Source organism: Papilio polytes, unplaced genomic scaffold, assembly GCF_000836215.1.
Source record: "Papilio polytes unplaced genomic scaffold, Ppol_1.0 DF823691.1, whole genome shotgun sequence".
In the NCBI taxonomy this organism is placed as follows: domain Eukaryota; kingdom Metazoa; phylum Arthropoda; class Insecta; order Lepidoptera; family Papilionidae; genus Papilio; species Papilio polytes.
In genome coordinates this window covers 4,260,316-4,286,411 of record NW_013525513.1, presented here as the reverse complement: position 1 = coordinate 4,286,411, position 26,096 = coordinate 4,260,316, and the positions used below count along the sequence as shown (strand labels likewise).

Below are 26,096 nucleotides of genomic sequence, written 5' to 3'. Positions count from 1 at the left end.
CCTACTCAGTAGGGCACGGTTATGGAAGATTTTGTGTTACCAAAAGGTTTAGTACTTAAGAACTATTTGCATTAAAGTTTGGAAGTTATGTCTAAAATATTCGATGTTTTGTATGTTTACTTATGTGCATAACTGTATAAAACATTATTATACAAAATCATCCATGTTCGAAGTAAAATGAACCCTTGTGTATACTAAATTGATGTTATTGAATAATCAATCCTTTTAGTACAAACAGAGGCTCACAGAAATGCAGATCAGTGCACATTTACAGCCGGCAATAAACGCTATTTACTGCCAAACGACCATTATACATTGTGCGTTACGCCAACTATTATTTAAATTGATGACTTTATCCGAGATAAATGGGTCGCACGATATCTCGCTCGACACGTAATATTCGATTTAATTAGTCTGAATGTTTCCATTATTGATATGCGAACATATCAGTTAAGAAGTTCATTTGTTTATTATTCTAACAATGAACAAAGTATTACCTTTACGTAGAATAAAAAAATTGTTTAATTACGGCAGTGTTTTGTTTGGCGACGCAAACAACATTAAAATTATCTCCAAATATGTCGCATTATAACAACGCAAGACCTTTTTAAGACCACATCCGATAATTTTGTTTTCAACGTACAAAAAAGGATTGTGGTGCGCATGAAGCGGTGATATCGCTCAAAAAGCGTCGTAGATCACTGTCAGGGGTCGTAAAGGCGTTCTCGGTAGCGGGGGGAACTGGTTTGCAACGTGCGGAATGGCGGCACACGCTACCATTCTGCAATCCAACAAATTGCAATCGCAGGTTCAACCTACTCCCATATTGCAGATTTTTTTATATATAATTTTACTTACTTTCAGTTTTAATGTAAAGAATTTAATAATGTTAATGTTTGTGCGCATATCAAAGATTACTTTTATGCTGTACTCTACGTAACTTAGAAATTATACGTAATCTTTAAACAAGTGAATATACAAAAACAAGTGAACACAAATCTCTTTCCATAGCAATAAGTGTCATAATTAACCACATTGTATGGGTGTTCCAGCCGCCAAGTCACAGAAATTGTAATTATACACTCAGCACAGGATGTATAGTTACAAAATTGCACCACATGGCTTTAATGTACACAAAATTGAGCTTTATACACATGACATAAAGTTCAATTTAGTGACGCTTATATGGTAAATTTTCACAGAGGTTTTCCTTTTAAGCGACCTTCTGAAATAGGTATACGAGTAATGCACTCCGCCGCCAACCGCTGCACTCAGATTAATTAATTTCTTCTCTTGATATTTTAATTAAGAAAGCAAACATTTTTTCAAATTAAAAGTTACTTATGCTAATTCAAAAATCTAGCCAAGTTAATATACAAACAATAAATTAAATAAATTCAATTAATATAACAAAAAATATTATATGGGCATTGAGTCGTTTCAAATCCCTGGACCAAATTGTTCTAGGAAAATGTTATTTCAGCAATCCCTGAGCTTACCCTGCATTTATTTTCCGCTGTCAATATTTATAAAAGAGGTCCACGTGTTAATACTACAACAGGATGTTTAAAATTCCTAATTGCTATACTAAATACGCAATTCATTTCCTATTAATTATTATTTGTGAGTCGATAAGCCGTTCTTAAGGTGCGTTTACGGCTTAGAGAGCGTTATTTTTGATAATACGTGAACGGATCGTAAGTCGTTCCGAGTGGAGGGTCGTTTTATTTTCGAAAATGACTCCATCAATCACCGATAACGTTTTCGAGTGCCTTGGAAGAAAAAAAGTGGAACGTTCAGTATGTGTCGCGTACGATTTTGGAGTAACTAAATATTATCGCGACGTTTTCAATGGTTATTTCACTGACGTTATTGCCGTTATTGACGTTACAAGTTATGAATTGAAGAATAGTCGATTTAAGAGTATTATTCCCGGTATTATATTAAAACTGTTGAAAAAGTTGAGACAATTCACGTAATTTGAATTTAAAAATTTCATTTTTTGATTCTTCAATTCAAATTAAATTAAGTCCAAAATCAAATCATTTAATCTTGCAAACACAAGGAAATTTAATTACAAACTTCAGATGTCCTGTTAAATATGAATGCTTTATGTAGAAAGTTAAGTTATTAAAGTAATCTGGCTCACTGTAAAGTTGCAACTAGGCCCGTGGAACAACTCTCACAGTACTTAAGCGAACGGCCTGTCAATTAAGGCATCCGTTTGGAGTACGTTATTTAGTATCAAGGCTTGTTTGTGCGATGAATTCTAATGTAGCAAGTAAACCTTTGGTTTTAATTTTTTTTTTCGAAAAAAGTTTCGAAAATTGTCCCCAAATAAATGCACTAAATAAACGCATAAACAAAAGAACTTTGAATTTAAAAGTAAACTCAATATGAATAATAATAATAATAAATTATATTATTTTAAATGTCAACACCGCAAGTAAAGTACCGTAAAGTCAACCTAAATTAATTAAAATAAGAGATATTACGGTAATAAAGTATATATATTCACATTTTATTTTATGTATAAGATAATATTTGATATGAAAGCCATATCATTTCAACACGGCAATGAAAGATATTTACTGTATGATTAATCATTTCGTTGAATTAATTGGAAAAAAAAAACTGTATTACTTTTACTGTAGTTTATTTTTCTATGGATTGGTAGTTTTCTATTGTTCAGAATCAAAATATCGTTTCATACTTTGCAAGTAACGATTAAATTGAATTATTTCAGTGATCCAAATCGAAACACTCGAGCGGTTAATTGACCTTACTAAACGAGTTCTATGACTTATCGGATAAAAAAAAAGAAAAAAAACACATTCATATATTTGTACGCTGACATTTATTACTTTAGTATCTATTTATGTACCCCGAAACATAACGGCGATATGTTTTATAACAAGCTTTGCCCGCGACTCCGTCCGCGTGGAATTAAAAAGAAAAACAAAACTGAGTAACCTATGTGTTCTTCCGGACTACCTTCAATAACTAATACCAAATTTTATCGAAATCCGTTTAGCCGTTTCATCAACAAACATTCATCCGTACATTCAAACTTTCGCATTTATAACATAAGTATGATTACACTAATAATAATAAAATATATACCACACTTATTACAATCTCTTTATATTTTTACTAGTGCAAGAACATGAAATTAAAAAAATAAATAAGTGTGACTAAACTTCCATTAAAACAATTTAACGATATTAAAAAACAAATTAACAACGTAAAAAGTGTTTTAACATTGTTAATAAACATTGCGTTATTCATACATTTATTGTTTGTTTTCAACATTTAATATTGAATCGAAAATTGTGTCATTCAACTGGAAATAGTTTGCTAAAATTGTACCGTAATACATTGAAATAACAATGAAAATCGAATGAAGTCAGTGGGAGTACGCAATCGCTTTGCTTAGACACACGTCGGTCTCACAATAAAAGAGCTTTTAAAAACATCGAGGCTATCTCAAACGCTCGCGTTACTCGTTGTTTTGAAAGCACATAGACCGTTCATGACTACGTTTCCGACGAAGTGTCGACTTCGGGTTACGTTTAACACCGTCATATGAATCTCCCGCTCGGATGTTTGGACCGAACGAGCGTTCATTAACATTTTATGACTGATACGAGCGATAAAAGTGGAATAAGACGCATTCAACGGGTCATACGGTGTGATAGACGGCGGCTGGCACACACTGTAGGAAGCGTTCTGTTATAGCATAAACTCATTCAGATCCACGCATTCTGATCCATCGAATGGCAGTTATTGTACATTTACAAAGTTATATCGATTTTGTTTGTATAACGCACGCGGGAGCCAATATGAGCCAATATTGTTTTTCAACGGTACTTCATCTGCGCATATAAACATAACAATGTTCAAATATAAGATACGCTTGCGTAAAATACTCGCGTGAGTCAAAAATTAGCAATGTAAACAAATATGAAGTTTAAATTGGAGTCCAATCGCTCGGCGCTCCGATAAGTTCATGCAGCGTCATAATTGCTTCATCGTGTCGTGTTTGAAAAACGCTCGCTTTTTGTTATTTTTATGCGCGTGCTTCAAACGCTATTATGGATACACAGGTATATGAGTACGAGTATTTACAATTTTCATCTTGTTGAGGTTAAAAATCAATATATTTTTGTATTTAGTAAATACATTTTTTTTAATGCGATTTACGTTATATTACAATCATTACATTACAATCAGCTACTCCGATTTTATTATATGTATAGATTAATATTGGTTTGGCTGTTTTTAGAACTACTTCCAAAACACTACTTTATAACGTAAATTAGGCGTCGAGGCAAACTATTTTCAATTTTTAATGCTTTTTAATTGAATCTATGTTTAATTTTTCATATTATTACTATTGAATATCTAAAGGCAGGTGATGATGTTTTCGGTGCCATCTGTCAGTAATTGTGATTGTCCTAAGCTTGCTCCCGGCAGCACCCGCCTAGAGATAATATAAAGTCGAACAGATCAGGGGCGCGGAAGATCGTAAACTTTTTTAGACCGTCTCCCAACAAAACGCGAATCGTAAAAGTAATTGGAGCCCATTCATATTAATAGACATTTACGAGGTCTCTATCATAAAATGGAGATTGTCGTCGCTTATGCAATACTAGCGACTATAGGCAATCTGTGCTTTCAGTACTGTTAATTCCTTTTGTGATTTGGACATTCGAGTCATATTGACTATAGATATAAATTGTATATACAGACCCGACAGCTGCTGTTTAATCTCTAACTCATATTGTCCATTTAAATTTTGAAGAGACATGCTTGTTGCGTAAATTTCTGCATCAATGTCTATAATAACAACGATATGACTTTTCAATAATACAAAATTTAAACTGTTGTGCAAGTGCAAATACAAGTTCCTGACTATTATAACTGGCCTATTTTATTATAACTACATATCACGTGTACATTGCATTTATTACATAGATTACCTTATCTACAATAACGTTGGAACACATTAATCGAATTAAGAAAAATGTAACATCTGCCACAAACAACGCGGGGCTGTAAGTACGCCTTATTGAGGATTACAAGTAATATACGATATGACTTATCTATCTATACAGCGCCTTCAAAATGACAGATAAATGGAGGGGGCATTAGACAGCGCAGATGGCGCCTCCACACCTCCTCCGGGATGCGAGCAATTTTCCAACCCTTAGCTTGATTCGATTCCCGAAAGGTTTTTCCCGAGGATATTTATTATAACATCTTTATTAACGTTTCGAAAACGTTTGTTGTGAATTAGATTCGGTCAATTTTTTACGTGACAGCTTCATTTAATAAAAAAAAACATGCTAACTTTTTAAGTATAAAGACTTTATAAAACTAGAAAAGTTTATTATCGCAAGAACTTATAATTGTTAAACGTTCTATAACAGAGTCTAATTACGAAAACTATCTCATGTAGATGCTGTAAGCATTTCATTGTTTCAAATCGTTTATCTAAAACGTTTTGCTTAGATCCTCAGACCTCTATTTAGACGAGTAAGGTTAAAAATATGTAAAGATTTTAGCGTAAATATACAGTTTTCTCCTCCCACTAATTCATGCCTCCCCACCTTTGTTTATGTTCGTAATATTTTAACTCGCAACGCAATATCGTAACGTAATTTAAAACGAATTAGTGCCCCCTCTGAATTTCAAATTTGTATGCTCTCGCGCCCCGCGCTTAATGTACCTATATTTTAAAAAACAAAGGGTGCTACGTGTACTATTTTATAATCTCGGCCCCCTTTCCCCCCTCACTGCTTTGTGCAAATGTTACAGAACAAACCCTCTAATGTAACGGTAGAGAGCTTTCTCGTAAAAATGGCTGCTTTATATTTACTAAAACGGCGTTTACCTTCTAGTTAGCTACTGCTATTTTGAAGACAAACATTTAAGCTGAATAACGAGAAAATACTCCAATTTTAACCGGTTTACGTACATCTCGATCATTACATCGTATGTACAGTTTGTTTTATTTAATAACAATTATTTATACTAATTCGCAATTCAGATTTAAAGCTATTTTTTCAGGAAAATTTTGAGTAAATTCTCCATATACAATTTAGTTCCTAATACGAAAACGTGCACATTTGACATTACGTTCATGCACCGCATCTCACTAACACTTGGGAAGACCGACAAGCGTACGTTTTGTATTTTTTGTAGCTATACTTTTACTTGCAAAATTTTTGGTACACGTAAAATAAATTATAGTAAGCCCATCAAAAAATTTCAAGTGTCAATAACCTTTTGCAGTTCACCTATGTATGTTTTCTGTCACACGAAAATAACGTAAAAATAGTTTTTTTTTAATTTAATTCCGTGACAAAAGTAATATTAAAGTAGTTCTTAAAAAAAACTTAGTTTGATGTTTATTAAAACACCTAAAATTAACGATTATGTTACGATTATGCTTGAGGTGGCCTTTAAATTTAAACATTAACAGATCCTTATCTTTCTTATTATATTAAATAAAGTGGTAGAAAACGCGAAAGTTATAGTTATTGCTGTGAACACAAATTCCCTTTTAATTAAAAATTTCTTTTATAAGAACAGGTTTTATCGAACTGGTTTAGTGGGTAAGGTAGCATTCTTCCCCACATCTATGTACGAAGATCCTACCTCCCAGTAAGTAATGTAAAGACGAGGCGTGGTCAAATGCATTAAGGGGTTGTATGCAAATTAGGAGAGCTATGCAGGCGGTCTCCAACCGCGCTCGTTAGTCTCTCTATTCTGCATTTATTAATTCAAATGCGTAATTTATAGCGGACCATCGGTTGGAAGCATAAATTCCCTTAATTGAAACTTAATGCGGGCTGACGGATTTAGGAACGCAGCGAGAATTTACCTACAGATGATACGGTTCATTGAGGCAAGGCAGTTAGAAATTATGTGCATAGGGTGACGGAGATATCGATCCGAATTAGGGGTGACAGTTTCGAGAAAATTACTAATAAACAATTCAATGAGTCAAAATAGTTCTCAATAAAATACATTAAATTATATGAAAACAAAAAAGTGAACAACGTTCTATTTTATTGTACAATTTAAGTTGAAATCTGAATAAGGAAAAATGTTTTTTTAGAACTAATTTACAGCAAAATTTTTCTCATCAAGATTTCACACGAATTTATGTATTACTTATTAATAATTGTGATTTATTTCAAATGATATCACTAAATCGAATACAAGTTCATCAAAATTGTTGATTAAAAATGTAAATACTTAACGTACATTGCTTATAAGGGGCACAGACAACGTAATAGTTTGGCGGGTTTTAATTACTAAAGCCGGGTAGCCGGGGTGCGATGCTCCCTTAAGTGCCGCGCTGCAGTCGGGCTAACGCGCCACTAAACTATGACAACCACTTTATGCTGTTCTGCTGTACGCACGTTAGCGATTAACCGAGCTAGTTTTCTCATTAAAACACAGTTTTCCTTATCGTTATATGTTTACTATGTACAATATTAGCACGTGCATAGATAGACATATTAAAAGAAGATATATTTTATTTCATTATGTGGTTCTTTTGGGTACTTTACATCAAAAGAGTATTTGAGATGTATACGTATAAAGTTACGTATTTGATTAGTTTTATTATTATTATATTATAATACAATTTAATTTCAAACAGATGACAATCTGCATTTCATATTCAAAAAGAGTAGGCATGAATTGCAATAAAATAGAAAATATTTGAGAGCAATTAAGGCACCCTTATAATTCTAGAATGCCAGTCACATCTCTCCTCCCCCAAACCCTCGTTAAAGGCCAGTGATTAAATATCGCCTCTCACGCATTCAGGCCGCATCTTTATTAAGCGTCCGCCATTTGCTACTGGGCAATTATAATTAAAAATTAATCCGACGAGGAAAGTTTCATTTCTTCTCGTTAGTAAACAAAATACTCTTCTTCTATATTTAACAATTTTTAAGCTAAAACAATAAAAAATCCTGTAATTATAAATTTTTGGTTAATGTCAACATACTATTGAAAACCACGTTAAAAGCATGTTAGGATTAGGATTATATTTTTAATTAGCTGTCTACATAAATAAATAGTTATTTAATAAATAGTTTAAGTGTATTTTTATATTTTAAAAAGTTTATAGATGAACTATTCAACATATCGTTATGTTAATACTTTCCCCCAGCGTCTCGAAAAGATAGAATTGCAAATCGTTGGTTAAAATTTATGGGAGCCGCGTACTTATACAGCTCCCTTTGGGGCGCGAGATGAAATAAGCCTATTCGGGTAAGCTAGCCGAGCTCGTTGTTGGTCAAAATGACCCTAAACATTTTATTTGCTAGCATCGCTCGTCATGTTACGCGGTCGAATAGCGCTGACTAATCTTGAACATTCAAGGGATGTTTTCACGCCCGTCCTCCTGTAAACATACCTAAAAACAGCTTCGCATAGTTTGAAAACATTCCAGAACTTGTTTCCTCTCAGTGCGCACCCTAACATCGCATACGTCTCACACGTACGCTTCCGCACGCTACGTGAATATTTATGGATGTAATGAACGTAACGTATAAGTTCGCAAATGTTACGGATCCCAATTTATTGCCAATCGATTAGCACCCTTGCGTACCCTCCGCTGCTTTATTTAATTGAAGCATTCCCGTGATTGGATTTGTAGATTGACGCAACTACCAAGATCCCGAAAATGTAATTATCGAAAAAGGTCTGGCTGCTTAAGTGAATTTAAGAGCAATACTTAACCATATTAGATGCTTTTATAAACTTCTTGAAAAAATTCGCGCGTAATATAGCTAGTATAGTAATAAACGACAAATAAGTGTACCTATGTCCGTATTCCCATGTCGACATCCTCACGCATGTAAATATGACACCCCATAAACTGAATGTTTTATAGGGTCCCACTACCATTCCAATTTATTCTGGACACTTTTTGTCTACTTCGAGGGTGTTCGATTTTTAGGGGTGAATTTATAGCTTTTATTATGTCTCTTTTGGGTGCTAATAGCAGTATCACCTTTAAATGGTAGTTGTAAAGAAACGGTTTATAAATATTTAAAAACGATTTTTTCATAGAAGCCATTCTCTCCGATTAAAATTAAATTCTGGTAAATGATACACAGTTTGTGTTACTAAAAGGCAATGAGTTACCTAGAGCGACAGTAAACGTTGTAAATTAGTCGTTGAATGCCACGTAAACTCGATAAATTTGCGCAGAATTTGCAATGTATCAAGCACGCACAGATCGATATCGGGCGGGAGCCGCCTTCCCGCATTGTAATCCGTTGTTTGGGTCGCGATATCGAGCGAACTAACAAAATATTCTGATCTCGTAGCGATGTAACGCCCTCTGCCGCCAGCCCCCGCTATTTATACCTCTGTTATTGGCACTTCTTCAATGTCAGACGCACCCTGCTACTATCCCCTGATCCCCTTAGCCTCACGGATGCCCCCTGGTATCCCTAAACATACATTACGACACGCAGCTCGAATACTAAGGGCGACAATGGCCAACATAAAATTATATCAATTGCTTGGATTTTATTCTTGAATTATAATTTCGGATTTAACACCTCCCATGCGTAGGGTTGATTGAACTTCGATAGTTAGGAAAGCTATTCGCCGCTTACACTGGTAACAGGAGGTAACAAAAAATAATACAATGTTAGTTTATGTAAATATGATAATTTTTTAATACACGATGAATACGAATTAAAAAGCTTGATAGTTTTATTGAACGGTTTTAATTGCTCACTGGGTTTGCCGGTTGAGAAAACACGTAGGCAGTTCCATTCATATATTAAAATGTTTATTTAACTGATCAAAGTTAATGTTAATATGATTCTTGGATATAAAGACAGTGAACATTATATTTGCTACCGTAAAAAGATTTTATCTGCAAATTGTGCATAAACTTTAGCTTGTAAATTGTAAATAATATAAATCATTGCCTTGCTTGCTTCATTCATTCCATTAACATTTATAAAACACGAAGAAAAATCAAGTTTTTAAAAACTCTTCTTCCTTGTCGTAAGGAAAAAACGTTTCATTTTGCGACCTAATTTTGCTAAGATACACTAGTTGACAGTCAGAAACCAGGAATACGATTCAAGAATATAAAAATGTAGTGAAAATAAATTCAATAAATCTGTGAAGTCTCATGTCAGTCAAGACATGCAAACCTACTGTTAGTCATCTCTACATATGACACAAAAGGAGGTTATTAATGAAATAGAATGAAAAAGCCTATGACTTAATTGACATGTTGTAATTAAAAGTAAATCATAATATTCGAGATAATTAAGTTCTCTATATCACATTTGAAAGTATAAATGAATTCACCGACTCTATGGGTGGTTGAAGCAGTAATTAAACAGTTCTTGATTATTTCTCAACGGTTAATTTCCATAAAACCTATGCGTTACGAGCAAAGTCCGGATAAATTTCATAATTCATGTATACTCGCTGAGACTGTGTAATGATATTGCAAACACCGTTTAGATAAAGCTATTAAGTAAACTTTATATTAACATCGATGTAAAAATCATTCGTGCATTCGCTAGGAACAAAGTCGGCGGATCAAAAGTAAAACGCGTCAAAATTTCTCGGATCCTAACAAATGAAATTGTCTATAATAAAATTACATTTTAATTTCTCATCAGGAACGATTAAATAACGTCAACGCTGCATTAATTGGACGCAAACGTACACATTATTGTCCGGTTTACGTTCCGTTTTCGAGAGAAAGAAACAGTTTTATTTAAATCTTTTCCTTAATACGGTGTAAGTGGGCGCATGTTAATTTCTGCGTCACACGGAACTTTGTTAATTATAGAAGCGTTTGTAATTACAATGGGCGAGCTTTGGGGACTATAAAACAGCGTTAGTTCATTAAAAAATACTGTTTTACATTATAATAGGAATACCGCGTAGTTTTAGGACGTGAATATTGAAATTATTCGTTGTACGCACCTTTTAATTCACCATTTTCATTTAATAAATGGGCTAATAGTTGTTTTAATGGCGCTTTAGATATTTTAAGTAATTTAAGTAGACATCAAATCGAAATTATGAGAGATTTTTATATTTAACTCGAGAATGTAAATATAAACACTTTCATTATATAATGATGACGTTCATTAAAAGTTTAAGTACCTGAACGAATAGAAAATATCATATAGAACCCAGAAGCTACATCCCTAGAAACTTTTAAATAAATGATATTCACAGTTGTATGAAAAGATCTATCTACCCAATCAAATATCATAAATTACTTGTGCATTATTAATCTGACTAAATTGTAATTTTATTTATTTTATTATTTTGATATACTTTCCCAACAACTACCTACAAGATATAATCAGCTAGTAGAATGAGTTAAGCAAAGTTAAAAATAAATAACTATAATTTCTTAAGTGTTTAACAACAGCAACAATATAAAGGTTTGTAAACAGGATATTTTCTTTAAAACGTTTATTATCCAAGTGTACGTCATTCCATTCCGCAAATGTCGTACTCCAGGTGAAAACGTCCCCCACTGGTTATATATCAAGATGCGTATCTCAGATTTACGCGGCGAGGCTGTTCGCGATTGTATCTCTCAGATTAATGCACGCGAGCCGCATAGAGCCTACGGTCTACACCGCCCGTAATATAATTCCATCCCCTTTATCTTGTAATTTATTCACCTTAACGACGCGCGGCTTTATTTTTTATTGTTCTACGTTTGATTGGAGCGCTTGAGTATTTTAAGTAAGCCGAGATGTCCACCATTTATCTGTTGGAAGTTATTCGAATTCTTGGAGCACAGTTTAATGAAGTCACTTGTGACCGCCTTAATTGGTTCGGGACCATCAATAGGTGTCTTTTACTTTACGAACTGTTACAATAATGTATATGAGGTCCTAAAATCACAGCAATACATGGTTGAAAGCGTGCGTTGAAATGTTGCAGTTAAGTTGCAAGTGTCATAGTTCAACGCGCGTTTATTTTCTTTATGGCCCGCATTGCAAGTCGCTCGAAAGCTCGTAAATCACCTTCGAGCCTGTCGCCCGGCTTCCTCGAACGTGTGTAAGTGCCCAACTCTGGTCAGCGAGCCAATTTGTTTTTATTGAGACTACCCTCCAGTTATGAAAACTGGTCGGAAACGCTGAGCTCGCTGTAAACAAACTCAAAAGTGTCCAGTCATCGCTGACCTGTGAACGTATAAACCTATCGTGCGCCGATTCCCAAAGCACGCTTACAACGTAACCAGGTCTCGATAAAATGGACGTCACGACCACGTCCACCTTTAATCTCGGCGCGAATGTTTTCACAAGCGCCTGCGTTCGGCCTCCGGAGCCGTGATCAGACGCGTGTAAACAATACTTAACGTTAATAGAGATATAAATTGTACACATTTCATTTAATCCCTTTGAGCAATCGACGCCTAATACATTAGAAGAGTGCACGCTATCGGCCCGCGCACGCGCCCATAACCAAATTTGCGGACTCCGTAGTTTGCCCTTCGCTTTGTTTGCGTCTTAACGTTATATCAAACATCACAAACAACGATCCTAAGTTAACATTACCACGATATATGTTCGACCTTATAAATTTAAATGTTTATACGTTCTCTTGGAACATTTTAACTAATGTAGCGTTGAATTTCATATAATAAATTGTCTCGAACGTAGCATTAGTAGATATTAGAATACCTACGATTCAGCTCGTGATAGACTAATAAAATAAATTCGAAGTGGCGCTTTGGCAGACGACATGGTGGTACTGAAATTAACATAACGTAGTCGGCGTAAGCGGAGTAAACTGAACGGCGCGGCGCTTACGAACTTTGTCGGTCTGTTGAACAATGCCTCACATTCAAAAAGCTATACAATCATAGCAGACAATATTACAACATAAATATAAACATAAAATTACGAAGCTTATTTGTAACAAATATATGAAGATTAAGTTATTTATTTCAATCAACTGTGAGATTTTCTAACTTACTGCCAATCTAGCGCGATCCGATTCTGAATATTCAATTACTTTTTATTTTGGGTCAAAGTAACGCGCCGCTGTCCCTTTCAATATGCATGTTGTTCAACCTCTTTTGCCTGACTACGTTGGCATTTACACTTGTATTTAAATTGGTAATTTGGTATATAATTTAGTCAATTTATTGCAAAAATTAAAGCATTATTATGTAATTAATTATGGATAACATGTAACACAAGTACGACAGCACATTTTATTGTATAATTCTAATATTTTAACCTTTATTTGCTAAACATTCAGTAATTTATAATAAGTAATTTGAAATATTTCATTGGAAATCTTTTCTTCCAAATACTAAAAGTTGCAATGACCAATTTTGGTAGAAACTTGAATGATTCATTAGGTTTTCTTGGAACAAAGCCAAATTCATCTTCGTGCTAAACATATTTGAGCTTCTTAATGTTACAAATATATACATATTTCGTTATATTTTTATATCCTATCAGGTCAGATTTAGACGCTCTATTTCAATTTAACATTTAAAATGCTGTATCTCCAGAGCGTGCACAAACCTTTGACTAAACAGTTGTACGATTGTCGATTGTTTCGCAGCCAATTCAACTGTTTAGTTGCGCAACTAAACATCGAGTAGTGTGAGCACCTCCGTATAAGGTTGTAGAAAATCAAAGAGTAAACAGTTGTGCGATAGTTTAGTTTCAGGTTACGCTCTGTCTCCATAGCATAAATAAATCTAATCAACTTTTGATAAACTTAATTTTAGACACGTATGTAAAAACAATTGATTTTTCTTTCAACACATCATTCAATTTATTCTCGGCAGTGCGAGATGTGCGTAACAATATCATGCAAATATCGCCTGCATTCGTATAAATCACTTTCAATTTATGAATCGATTATTTTACCAAGAAATCTATGTGTCATTTTATTGTTGAGTCTCGTATGAGAGCTAATCCCGCCATGTAAATTCCAAGCGCATTGACCATTCAAGTCAAACGTTTAAACAATTTACTGTATATCGTCGTTTGAAGGAAATTATGTTGGTACAAATGATTGGCTATACAAAGCAGTATGTAAATCTAGGTGCAGGCTCATTAAAATATTGATGTATTCATAGGACAAGGCGACAGTCGCTGCATTCCAAGTTAAGTAGAACCGTCAGGCTACCTTATGCACACAGATAATCAAAATAATTTGCGGTAACTTTTAACATAATTTATTACGTTTCTCTTGCTCTTAATTGAGATATTTTCGAGCTTATTTGACGATAAGAATATTCAAATTAAATTCTATAGTAAAAAAAACTATTTATGTGTTTGCATACAAATATATTAACAGTTATTTTATACTGTGTAAAATGTTTTGAATTTCAATATTGCTGTAAAAGGAAGTCTTTTATATAAAAAATACAATAAAACTAAAATTTTGCATATTTTCGCTTTAAAAAGTAAATCAGTTTGTCATTCGTAAATGTTGTGTCATTTTACAATCGTATTTAAAGATCAATGAAAAAACAAAGTTAGACAATAATATAAAAAATTTGTATCATTTAAAGTTCATAGTTAAATTTATAATGTTTTAAAAACTTTATTTTTGCAGTTTATATTGCAGCAAGTCCTACCCTCAACCGGAAATATGATACGAATATAGGAACTACGCACGTTTTATGTTTGGAGTTATTAAATTAAATGTTTCCGGTTTAACTAAGACGTGACGACTTGGAACAACAGACTTATATTTTCATAGTTAATTGAAATAACTTGAAATGGTAAACAATAGTAAGTATTTACTAAATGAAGTAGACGGTTAAATTGATTCGTTTCATCTACTTTAGATGTTATCTATTGTATTTCTAGAATGTAATTGCAGTTAAAATGCATATATTACCTGTGCTGTTTACCATAAAATGATATTTCGTCTTCGTCGTAGTGTCGTAAACATGTAGGTTTTATGTCATCAGGATACTAATTAAAATTGTAAAACGGCACCTGTTTCTTCTTAGGTCAGTGAAGTTTCTTTGTTCTTTTTTTAGCTTTAACCTTACTATGACCATGTTCGTATTTTTCATTTTTGCTAAATTTATGAGGTTACTGAATCTATTAATTGAAAATAAAAATAAAAAACGATATTAAATATGATGCGATTTACGTATTTGTAGATATCATAGTAATTTATTACTTAAACTGATACTTGAAGTTAGTTTGAAGATAAAATTTTGACTAACTAAAATTTAGTGATAATTCTTTTATTTAAGGAATGATTATGAATTTAATAACAATTAAACTTAAGGGACGATTAAAAGAAATAAAAAATTCGTCTAATAACTGCGATTTAATTGAACAATTGTTACATAACAAAGATGTACAATATATCGAACGGTTTTAATTCGTTTACGTGCCAAATGCATACGTTACGGATATTACAAGAGCTGAAGTTCTAAATTGCATTGCAAATAACATATACACGTATTGTGAACAAAATGCTAGTGATGAGATCACTTCATGAATCATGTTTCACTCCACGACTTCTCTTACAAGCGATCCAATAAAATTTCATAGTGAGAAGTGATAAAATGTTTTACGTCATTTTAGTTTTACGCGATACCGACTTAAAAAGCGCCGAAATGTTACTACGGTCACAAGAGGAAGCGGGCAAGTATTTTTCATAGAACTACTATATACATTTTACACTAAACTTTTGCCGTTTCATGTGTTTAAATCACTTCAACTACTTTTTTCATTGCCCGCTATATAAACTGTTTCTAGGCCTTCTCTAGGAATTCACAGGAAGCAGCGAAACGAGCGGAATAAATAAATTACTGTAACGAATTATCTCTCGTGTCTAGATATAGCGATTTGTAATTATCCGAAACGAGACGAATCCGTTAACTTTGAAATGAAATACCAACAACTTAAGCATGACGTCTATATGGCGCCTTGCAAAGCTAATTGCATTTGATTGAAAATGAAAACGATAAACAAAAATATGTCTATTAATGCGCAAAAGTTGTTGTAATGAAATAAAGTAATACATATATAAAACTAAACACAAATGTATTATTTAGTCTTATGCGTCACTTGCCACAATTATTGTCTATTCACAGCACTTGCATCTCCGCAATCCACTCACGCGCAGGCCAATGAACCTATTGCATTTTCGACACGACTCGATACTAAATATAGAATGTTACGTAATACGTTAAATAGCAACAATTGTGGCCTTGAACGACAAAAAGTATGTCGTCTTCGGCGCCATAACCATTCTCGTACATACTGCCTGATGGCAGACGTGCGGCGTGCGGCGTGTTGCCTCACACATGCTATATCACTATAACTATTGACATTGACTCGGTATAGCAACGGAAGCATATGGCTTTTTACGGTCACTCTAAGTTCATTATCAAAATCACTTACTACGTAATGCTAAAGTGGGACAAACTGATTGATAAGCTACAGTACCGTTTAAATTTTATTCCGCAGTAAAAATTCTTTAAACGCTCTATTTTACTTTAAAAATATTACTATATTTGCATATAAAATACTATTACCATTTTTAAGTGTTAAATTTTAATGATGGGACTATAACTTTCTATTACAAATAAAAGTTAATATAAAGTTAAATTTGGCGCCAACACGTACAGATGTGGGCCGGCTTCTCTATGACAGTCACGTTCACAAATCTGGCACACTGTTTATACTACACTCCGCCACGGGCTTGCCTCGTTAAATTTTTATTGCCACAAGGTCGCCACTTTATGGTCAATTCTCAGCTGTTATTGTTCGCGGGCGGAGTTTTTTTTCCACTAGTCTCAAACGCCTTGTAACGGTAAAGTTACGATTGACAGCGATTATCTCATAATTGTTATGGAGCTATAAAATGATTTTTATAAGCTCTAAAAGCATAATCTGTTCTGTTTGGTCGATTACTAAAATATATTGATGATAAAGGTGTATTAATGCGGCACTATACCGTTGAGCGTATGGCCGCTATAAATTTACGTATGCGACTGTTTTATATCGCGAATTTATCTAAAATACTGTGGGAATCCGACGCGAGTTTTAGCGGGCTAGTGCAAGTAAAAACGTCCGGCCAACGAGCTGGCGCCAACGAGCCAATCTCCATTGGGGCATGTGATAGCAATGCGATGTTTTGACTGGGAATTTGGCGATATCGAGTTTTGTAAAACGACCGCACGGTGTTGAGTAATAAAGCAATTTGCGAGCGTGCCAACAAAACAATGGGCCCGTTCTTAGTTTGTTTTAACAGCTTTCGACACCGTGATTTAAAACCCTTTGACTTATACCTTATTTGTAAACATCTTGTTAGCACAAAGGAAGGCAGTTTTAACAATAAGAGAATTTGCACAACCCTATTGCCGTGAACTGTTTGTTGTCCTTATTTCTCCAAATCCTGTGAAAGTAGAAAGCAAAGCCATAACGAAATAAAGGGTTGTATTTTGAAAACAACGGCTTAGTCAACGAGAATAGTTGTTAAGTAATTTAACAATTGTATTACGTTAATTATTTAATAACTCTTTTTAATGATTGGACTTAAAGTAATTATGTTCTGTTAAAAATATATATCCTTTAGCATACGTTTTGTACACGAAATGCACGTTTCTGTTGACAGATATGCATTTATTGACGACGTGGCTCTTTTTGACTAATGTTCTTTGTTTTTTAAGGAAGTAAAACTTAATATTCATCAAGTCTTCGTGTATGCAATACAAAAATCTGGGGATTCCCCAACGTTTTTACGATCTACTATGAAATTTTATTTAAGGCTTACAAAGAATTAAGTCGAAAAGTTGTCATAGCAACATACAGAGGTACTAAGTTTTTAATTTCATGTTCTGCTGCATATTGGTTCATAAGTGGATAGCAAATTTAATTCTTTAACTGGACCTTGTCACAACACTGGACACCTTCATCGCATAAAAAAGTAGAAACTATAATCAAAGACTACTGTAGCGCTTTCTATACGATTTCTTTTTAATTGTTCAGTTCTACTCCTTGCCTATTGTCTATGGAGAAAGTTTTCATACAATAGTTACCTTTATAAACCCTTTATTTGCTTTTTGTGTTTTTTCGCCAGGAATAGGTAACTGTTCGCCGGCATTGTAGGAAGCTCTTTGTTGCAAAAGGTAAAAAAGGTAGTTAAAACCGACATTTAAGTTTTTAGCGCGAGAATGTGCAATTCCAGCTACGGTGGATATTTTTTTTTATCCTGTGTTTCGCGTTTATATAAATTAAAGTTTATATTAAAATGTAACATTTAAATATTACTTTTAATCATATTTATATTATAGGTTACTTTATGTTCTTATTAGTAGTTCTTTGATTTCTGCCTATTTATACTTACCTTATTCTAATCCAAGGTAGGCAGTATAATTAAATTATCATAGCAAATGTAAACTAAAGCTTTATGTAACTAAATGTTTTTTTTTTCATATTTTTTTGTCGTAAAAAATAGATCGCAAATCCATGTGGCTCTAATAACTTAAAATTATACAAACAACTTATTCAGTAGAACATATTTAAATCAATATGTGTCTTATTTTCTAACAAATTAAAAAATTATAGGATTAAATTACACTCTTAGTATACTTGTATACATACATATACGGAACGCAAAAGTAAGTTATAATTATCAATTTGTACCGTACGTTATACTGTAAACTTTAAACACATTAAGAATAACAAATAAAAACATATAAACACCTTCTCAGAATTAAATAACCTTTTTAATTAACAGCGTATTTTAAGTTCCGGAATGATGTTTGTGATGTAAATTGCAATGATTCAACTAAGCAATGTCAAATGAATAATTGCAACAAAACATTACAGAAGGCGTGGATGAAAGCTCTGTCAGTCTTTACACATGAACTTCAAATGTCTTTATAAATAGAAGTGATTTTAATAGTTCATTCACGTTACCAAGTTGTACCTTATACCATTATATTCGAAATTTGAATTTCGAACGTCATGTAGTTTCCAAGAATGCTACAATAAAGGAGGTTGTATGTGGAATATTTATGAGATGTGTATTCCTATAGAATGTAGACTTGAGAGGGTAATTTACATGGGTTTTTAAATTCTCTCATGCAAATATAAACGATTATTTTAACACCATTCTTTTATAAAATAATTATATGAAAACAAAATAATGTGTATAATTGAATATCATCATTTTACATAAATTCATATCATAATGAATTTAAGAGCCAATTATCTTATTAGGACACGTTATTTAGTAGCTTATTATCACATAAACAATTATAATTAAAAATTATATAACAAATTTAAATGACAAAAACTAATTAGTTTACTTTTGCAATTTTTTTTATAACAAAAGAGGCAAACGAGCGGCGAGAACACCGATATATTGTATTCTGTAACAGAAACTTAGCTTTCTGGTGAACTAGATTTATATTCCGAATACTATAAGAGAAGAGTTAAAGATAACGTATCATTATTTATGTATACCTTACACACCTGGGTGGTCCCTTTGTAATGTAAAAATTCTCTATCAAGAATCTCGAACTGTTAGAACGATCGAAGAGCATGTGTAGAGACTGGTGACCTTTATTTCTATATAAATAAGACTTAAAACTAAAAGAAAATAAAATTGAAACGATAAATACCATTGAACTCACCGCAGACCACGCGGTCGAAGGGGCTCATCCAATCTGGAAATGGAAAATCTATTATCAATTGTATTGAATGTTCATTGTTTCGGTAGAGTCGCATGCACAACATTAGAAAAAACTAGAAAAAAAAACAAACTACGACATATTTTTTTTTTCATTAAACACCAAAACCTGAAAAATTGAACGATAGATTATTATTATAGCTAGCATTTTATGTATTGATTTTGGGACATAACATTGTTTTTCTTTTCGTTATTTTTTTAATAAAACAATTAACACAACAAAAGTTTTGGTCCCAGTAAATATTAACTTTTAAAATTTTCAGTCACTCACGGTTTCAGAGCAAAAATTATAGATTGGCTAGCTTTCGCCCGCAACTCAGTCCGCGAGAAATAACAAAAAAACAATAGTAAGTAGCCTATGTGTTCTTCCAGACTAGGTATTACATCTAAGCCAAATTTCATCGAGATCCGTTCAGCCGTTTAGGTTACAAACTCTAACAAACATCCATACATCTAAACTTTCGCATTTATAATATTAGTAAGATTAAATATTAAATTTGCTGTCTATAACATAATGGAATAAAGCAATTATCATTAAAATTGTCTGTCTTATACAGATTTATTAAAACATTAACATTAATTTTATATCAAAGCAGTTATAACGTGGGTGGCGGCTATATGAATAACCGAATCGAATATAAAATACCGTAAGAAAAGGTTATTTTTACATACGAGAAATTGATGAATACTTTGTACAATTTGTGCGATAACTTAAAAAGTGCATTCGAAAGGCGATAAATACTAAAGTAATATAGTTAGTGGACTCAGAATTTTCAGCACGGATTTAAAATAAACTCTTGTACCAAAATAAAGCCTAAGTTAGTCAATAGTAATGTTGTTATTAAAGGATTTTTTTTTAAATCGTTCTCTATTTGAGTTTTTGAGTTTATGCATTACATACAAAAGTACAAATAAATCTTATTATACAATAGTATGGTGAATTATATAGATTGTTTTGTAGGAAAAAGTGTCTCTACACTTTTTTAATTAAGATTTTCCTTAAATTTTTTTGCTGCAGAATTGTTGGTACTTTTTGTAAAAGCATGTCTATGCTAAAGGTACAATACTACGTGTCAATGTTGCAACTTTGAAAATAATGTTTAATTACATGTTATCGAATCAACCCTTTATCCAAGTAATGTGGGACAATTATGCAGGCTTTAATTAAGCCAGGTTCCTCAGCACTTAATTTAGAGTTGTCCCGCTATCAATCGGAAACGTAAAATGTAAACGAATACAATCGTTAATTACCTTTAAGTGCACACAAGTCGATTAGGTCGTAAGCGATGCATCGATATCCAGCATAAATAATTCACTCGTAATGATAATAACAGTCTTTTAAACCGATATTTTTGAGCGTAAATTTTTAAATGTTGCAACTCTAAAAAGGTTTACTACCTCTAACCAGGCGTCATATTTCACTAATCGAGATAGAAGTTTAATAATGTTGTTCCCGCAATTCATGTTTTTATTTATGTATTATGCTTCTTAATTTGAAATTTCAATAAATAACATAGATAACAGGTGGGTAGTTTGATAAAATAACTCTATCAACCGACATAATTTCCCGCAGATTCCGTTTCTTTTTTAAATAATTAAGAATGTTAATTGACTTTTGACATCCATAATTAATTGCAATAGTAGAGGAGTTTCGAATATTTAACAACTTCAACGATATTGCTATATTTCAATTGGAAAAATATAAAAAACCAAACTGCACAAAAAAATAAAGACCTTTATTATTCTCAATATTATTGCCTTATTGCCTTATAAATAATTATTATTAATACTTAGTATATTGTAATATGGAAATGATATTTGTTCTTAGGCGAATAGTGATAAAGTAGTGAGTAGTGAATACGCTATTTTGTAATCAACTGTACTTGTGTACAAGTATACTTCAAATCCTAGATTAAACACACTATAGTGGATACAGTGTTGCAAGAGTAATTAATAGCAATCAATAGCATGCAGGGCAATACAGGCTGGGTTTGGGTGCAGCGCGATTGGTTGCCGGCGGCCATGTTGGGTCGGCGCATGCGCCCCGCGCGCGGTCCCACACGTGACTGGCTGCCTTGCCACCGATAGGGTTCGCATTATCTCCGGCCATTGTTGATTTTATACTTTGATTGATACCCAAAGTAGTTCACAAAAAACTTGTTTTACTGCTTCTATATGTTTCTATTATTGATTAGAATTACTTCTCACTTAATATAAACCGATAACTTTGCTAATATAATATTAATTACTTAATTATTGCTTGTTAAGTTAGAAATAAAATGTTTTTATTGAAAAATAATTCTGTATCATGTTTCGTTTAAGAAATAGGGGCATGAGTTATTTTATAACACGTTTTTAAATTTTTAACAAATTACAAGTTCATAAACGCGCTTATAAAATTACAATTTGTTATTATAATTATTAATTCAAGTTCAAATTAAAGTCGGTTAATAAATTTGATTGAAATACGATAATAAAGGCAGCTGGAAATGACGCATTCGACTGGCAACACCACTAGTCAGTAACGTGGCCGCCATCTTATTTTCGAGCACGTGGTGTCGCAAGCACCTGCCGCAGTATTTTCGTCCCGAATCAAAGCGAGACGGATACATCGCCTCGATGCTTCGGTCATTTTTATAATCTAACATTAGCAACAAATCACATAAATAGTCGTTTATGAAACAAAAACAAGTCGGTTATAGGCTATTTGAAATAATTCGAGTGAGCTACGAGCCAGTTACGATGGCACATCGGCTTTGATTATGAGGTTCTTTACGTGTTGCGTTATTGACGACGGACATGTGCCAGGAAGGTCGATCTCTGATGCGGAAAAATCTTTATGATTCACACGTTGCTACATGAGGAAATAGTTCTTTTCACGAATAACTCATCTAGCAGCTACTTTAAGGGTTACGTTCCAAAACATTTATGTAATTTTATGTAGTCTAAAACAATTTAAATTCTAAAGTTAATAATTTCAACAAACATGTCACAGAATTAAATGATTTAATTTTATTAAATTGAAACGTAAATGTAATACAAAATAAAGTTGGAAACAAGCATTAACCGTATTAAAGTAATCAATTATTAAGTGGTATTAAAAATATCTATAGGTAGGTTATAAGTTTTCTCTGTGAATCTTCAGTAAATAAAAAGTCATTAACTTAAAAACAAAAATAAAGTTTGATGTTAAATCTATTAAAAAGCTTATTATTAATAAATAGACATCTTCTATCAAGTTCAACTCATTTTGTATTATTTTAAATTAAAATATTGGGAGATTAACTATTTTTATTTACTTGTAGTAATAGATCAAATTAATAAAAAACTCTCATATAAAAATAAACCCATTTTATACCTACATACCTACTACTTACTACATATGTCGACCATGTATTTTTTTTATTGGCCGATATGTTTTAAAACTATACCTTCATGTAAATTGTACTAATAGAAAAATATATAAGTACTAGCTTTCGCCCGCGACTTCGTACGCGTGGAATTAAAAAAACAAAAGTGAGTATGTGTTCTTCCAGACTATCCTCTACGTCTATGCCAAATTTCATCGTGACCCGTTCAGCCGTTTAGGCTACATACTCTAACAAACATACATCTAAACTTTCGCATTTAAAATATTAGTAAGGTTTAAGAAACAAGGATGTTATTCTATATTATAATCACATCGACAATACACTAGAAGGAATATAACAAGTCATAAGTGTTGGAACATTGCCATTGACGCCTTGCCCTCGCGCATGTTGGATGTCTACAGAATTCTGATACCATTGCAACATTCAATGAACTCTAATAGAAATGATATATAATATCTGACAAATAAAAAAATCCTTCTAACTGTAACATAAGCTTGGGACAATTTAAACGAATACAATTACACTTTATATTTTTAAATCATTTAACTAAATCTTTCCTCATTTACCTGTCTGTATGTAATATCGAAAAAAGTCATATTTCCATTTCGCGTACATAATGTATATGCGTAGCTCATAACGAAAATCGGATTTAAAAAATAGACTCTGTATGTATATCCGCAAGCCGCTTTTGTTCTATATAATGTCCCAAAGTGTTGGACCGTTTTTGACGTAACTTTCACTGAAGAGTAGTTGACGTGAATGGGTTTATTCCATTTATTTAGTCTGTAATAATTAATATATGAAGGATCTTTTTTGTAATTCCGCGCCGACCGAGCCGAGCGTCACCATCGCCACAGTGTACAGTAATTTAAGTTGACTACTAGCGACACCTATCTAAAATTATTACGCGACATCACGATGTAGTAATGCGATAAAAGATAATAAAACCGCGAATAAAACTAATTGTGCCATTGTATTCAAAGCGTACAGGTTGTTAAATACATTAATGGGCGGCTGTTTTTGTGTACAAAGTGGACCCCACATGTGTGCGACATGCGGAATGCAATCTACGTAGTCTACTAAACGTGTTCGATGTCCTAGGTTAGTTTTGTTTGTTACTATTTAAGGTCAAACGATAATACGGTTACGAGATAGAGAATGGTAGAGTTCATTTCTTATCTTTGTTTGTATAATTGTAAAAGAAATATGATATTTGGACCTAAATTATTATCGCAACTGTTATATTTGAGATGGTTTAGTTTTAAAGTTAATCCGGTGATTATTTAGTTGATATAGTAAATTAGTTATTGTCAATATAGGATACTAGAATAATTAATAAAACACTATTTGCTTTTAATGAATGAAATAATTTGCGTGATGATATGAATAGAAAAGTTTTACTAAATTGAGAACTCTATCATAACATTTTGATATTATTTAATAAAGAAATAGATGTAATTTAAATAAGTAATTATATTGTATGATGCTTCTTTTTTTAAATCACTTAGGTAATAGTTTTGTCACTTTCCTATGTAGGTGTACAATTCTAAAAATGACCCTAATGTTACCCTAACTTGAAGAAACCTATTCGCTTTTGATGTGTAGCTGCAAATGTAAAAAATATAAAATAAAAATATAATATAATTTGAATATGATAAAATTAAATTGAAAACTATCTACTCAATTAATAATTTCTTGTAAAGTTAATTCATTTTCAATATTGATTAATAATTTTAAAAGGGCGCAAAAAATACCTATATGTATCATAAACTGAACCATGTACTATTAGTTAAGGGGAGGCTGAAAACCAGTGCGGCCTTCAGTGACAAGCTGGAGACCGCATCAGCTGAGCCTTCTTCTTTTGGCCAAGAATTCTTTTTTATTAACATGTTTTGAAACTTCTGTTTTTTTTTTTGTAATTTATTGTTCAATAAATAGTGTTTTATTTTATTTATTTCATTTATTTATATAACAATAATTTTGGTCTTGAAATAAATCATTCGAACAACGAATTTAATTGCCTCATTGTAGAAAAATAAGAAAAAATAAAGTGCATAAAGATTTATTTCCATTTATAACTTTTATGATCATTACTTTATGCAAAAGTTTATTTATATTCCAAGATTGAAATCCAAACAGTAAGATTCTTTGTATTTAAATCGTTTTGTTTCTGTTAATTGAAATAAATGTCGAAATAATTCGTTAGGGTATAAAACATTCCGCCGTCGCCGTCGGCGGGAAAATATCTCTGCGTTGTTAACGACTGTGAATACGATGCGGAACGTGAAACTTTACAATTAACTTCTTATCTACATTTTAAATTGTGAATGTGTGTAATTAAACACGTAATTAAGGAATCGGTAACGCGTCAACATAATTTTCTTATAAAATATGGAGTCCTTTTAACACGAATATACCTATAAAATAGTAGTTAATTAACTATTTTATTGCATTTATATTGGTTTTCATTCTTATCTACGATTAATATAATTTAATGAACAATCAATATCAATAGCCAATTAATAAAATATTCTTATTGCTTTTAATCGGTTATTATTGTTTATCTTAGGCGATATACGTTTTGAGGTATTCTGTAAAAAATGTATCTGAGTACTTAATTCTGTAATTAATGAGTATATACTGAGTTGCAGGATTTACCGCCTTTCGGATGCCGCTAAACACATTATATAATATATTCTAAAATAAATAACCAGGAACTTGGAAATACATTATTAAAAGCGCGTTTAGCAATGTATTGACAAAGTAAGGCGCGAAAACAAATTAAACTCACATAGGTACTAACATTAACTACAACTATTAAAATAATGTTTTTGATGTAAATGATTTCAACGCGTTTGACAAACGAAACCAAGCTCAAAAATAAAATCAAAACTATTACTTTGTACAGAATTCATGAGGACATGCAGTGAAGAGAACATACCAGTGATAGACATCCACGGGTAGCGCGGGATGTCGGGCAGCGGCTGTGCAGAG

At 32.6% G+C, this 26,096-nt stretch overlaps 1 protein-coding gene across 1 annotated transcript in view; it reads right to left on the bottom strand.

Annotated features, from left to right (window-relative positions):
• The window catches only part of LOC106104070 (homeobox protein abdominal-A homolog), a gene marked incomplete at its 5' end in the record, with an annotated part of 35,814 nt that extends 9,719 nt beyond the window's left edge, over positions 1-26,095 (bottom strand). The window contains 2 exons of the mRNA XM_013284008.1: positions 19,676-19,708; positions 26,044-26,095. Coding sequence (XP_013139462.1) covers positions 19,676-19,708; positions 26,044-26,095 — 85 coding nt within the window. The remainder of the gene's footprint in view (positions 1-19,675; positions 19,709-26,043) is intronic.
• Between the last annotated feature and the right edge of the window lies 1 nt (position 26,096).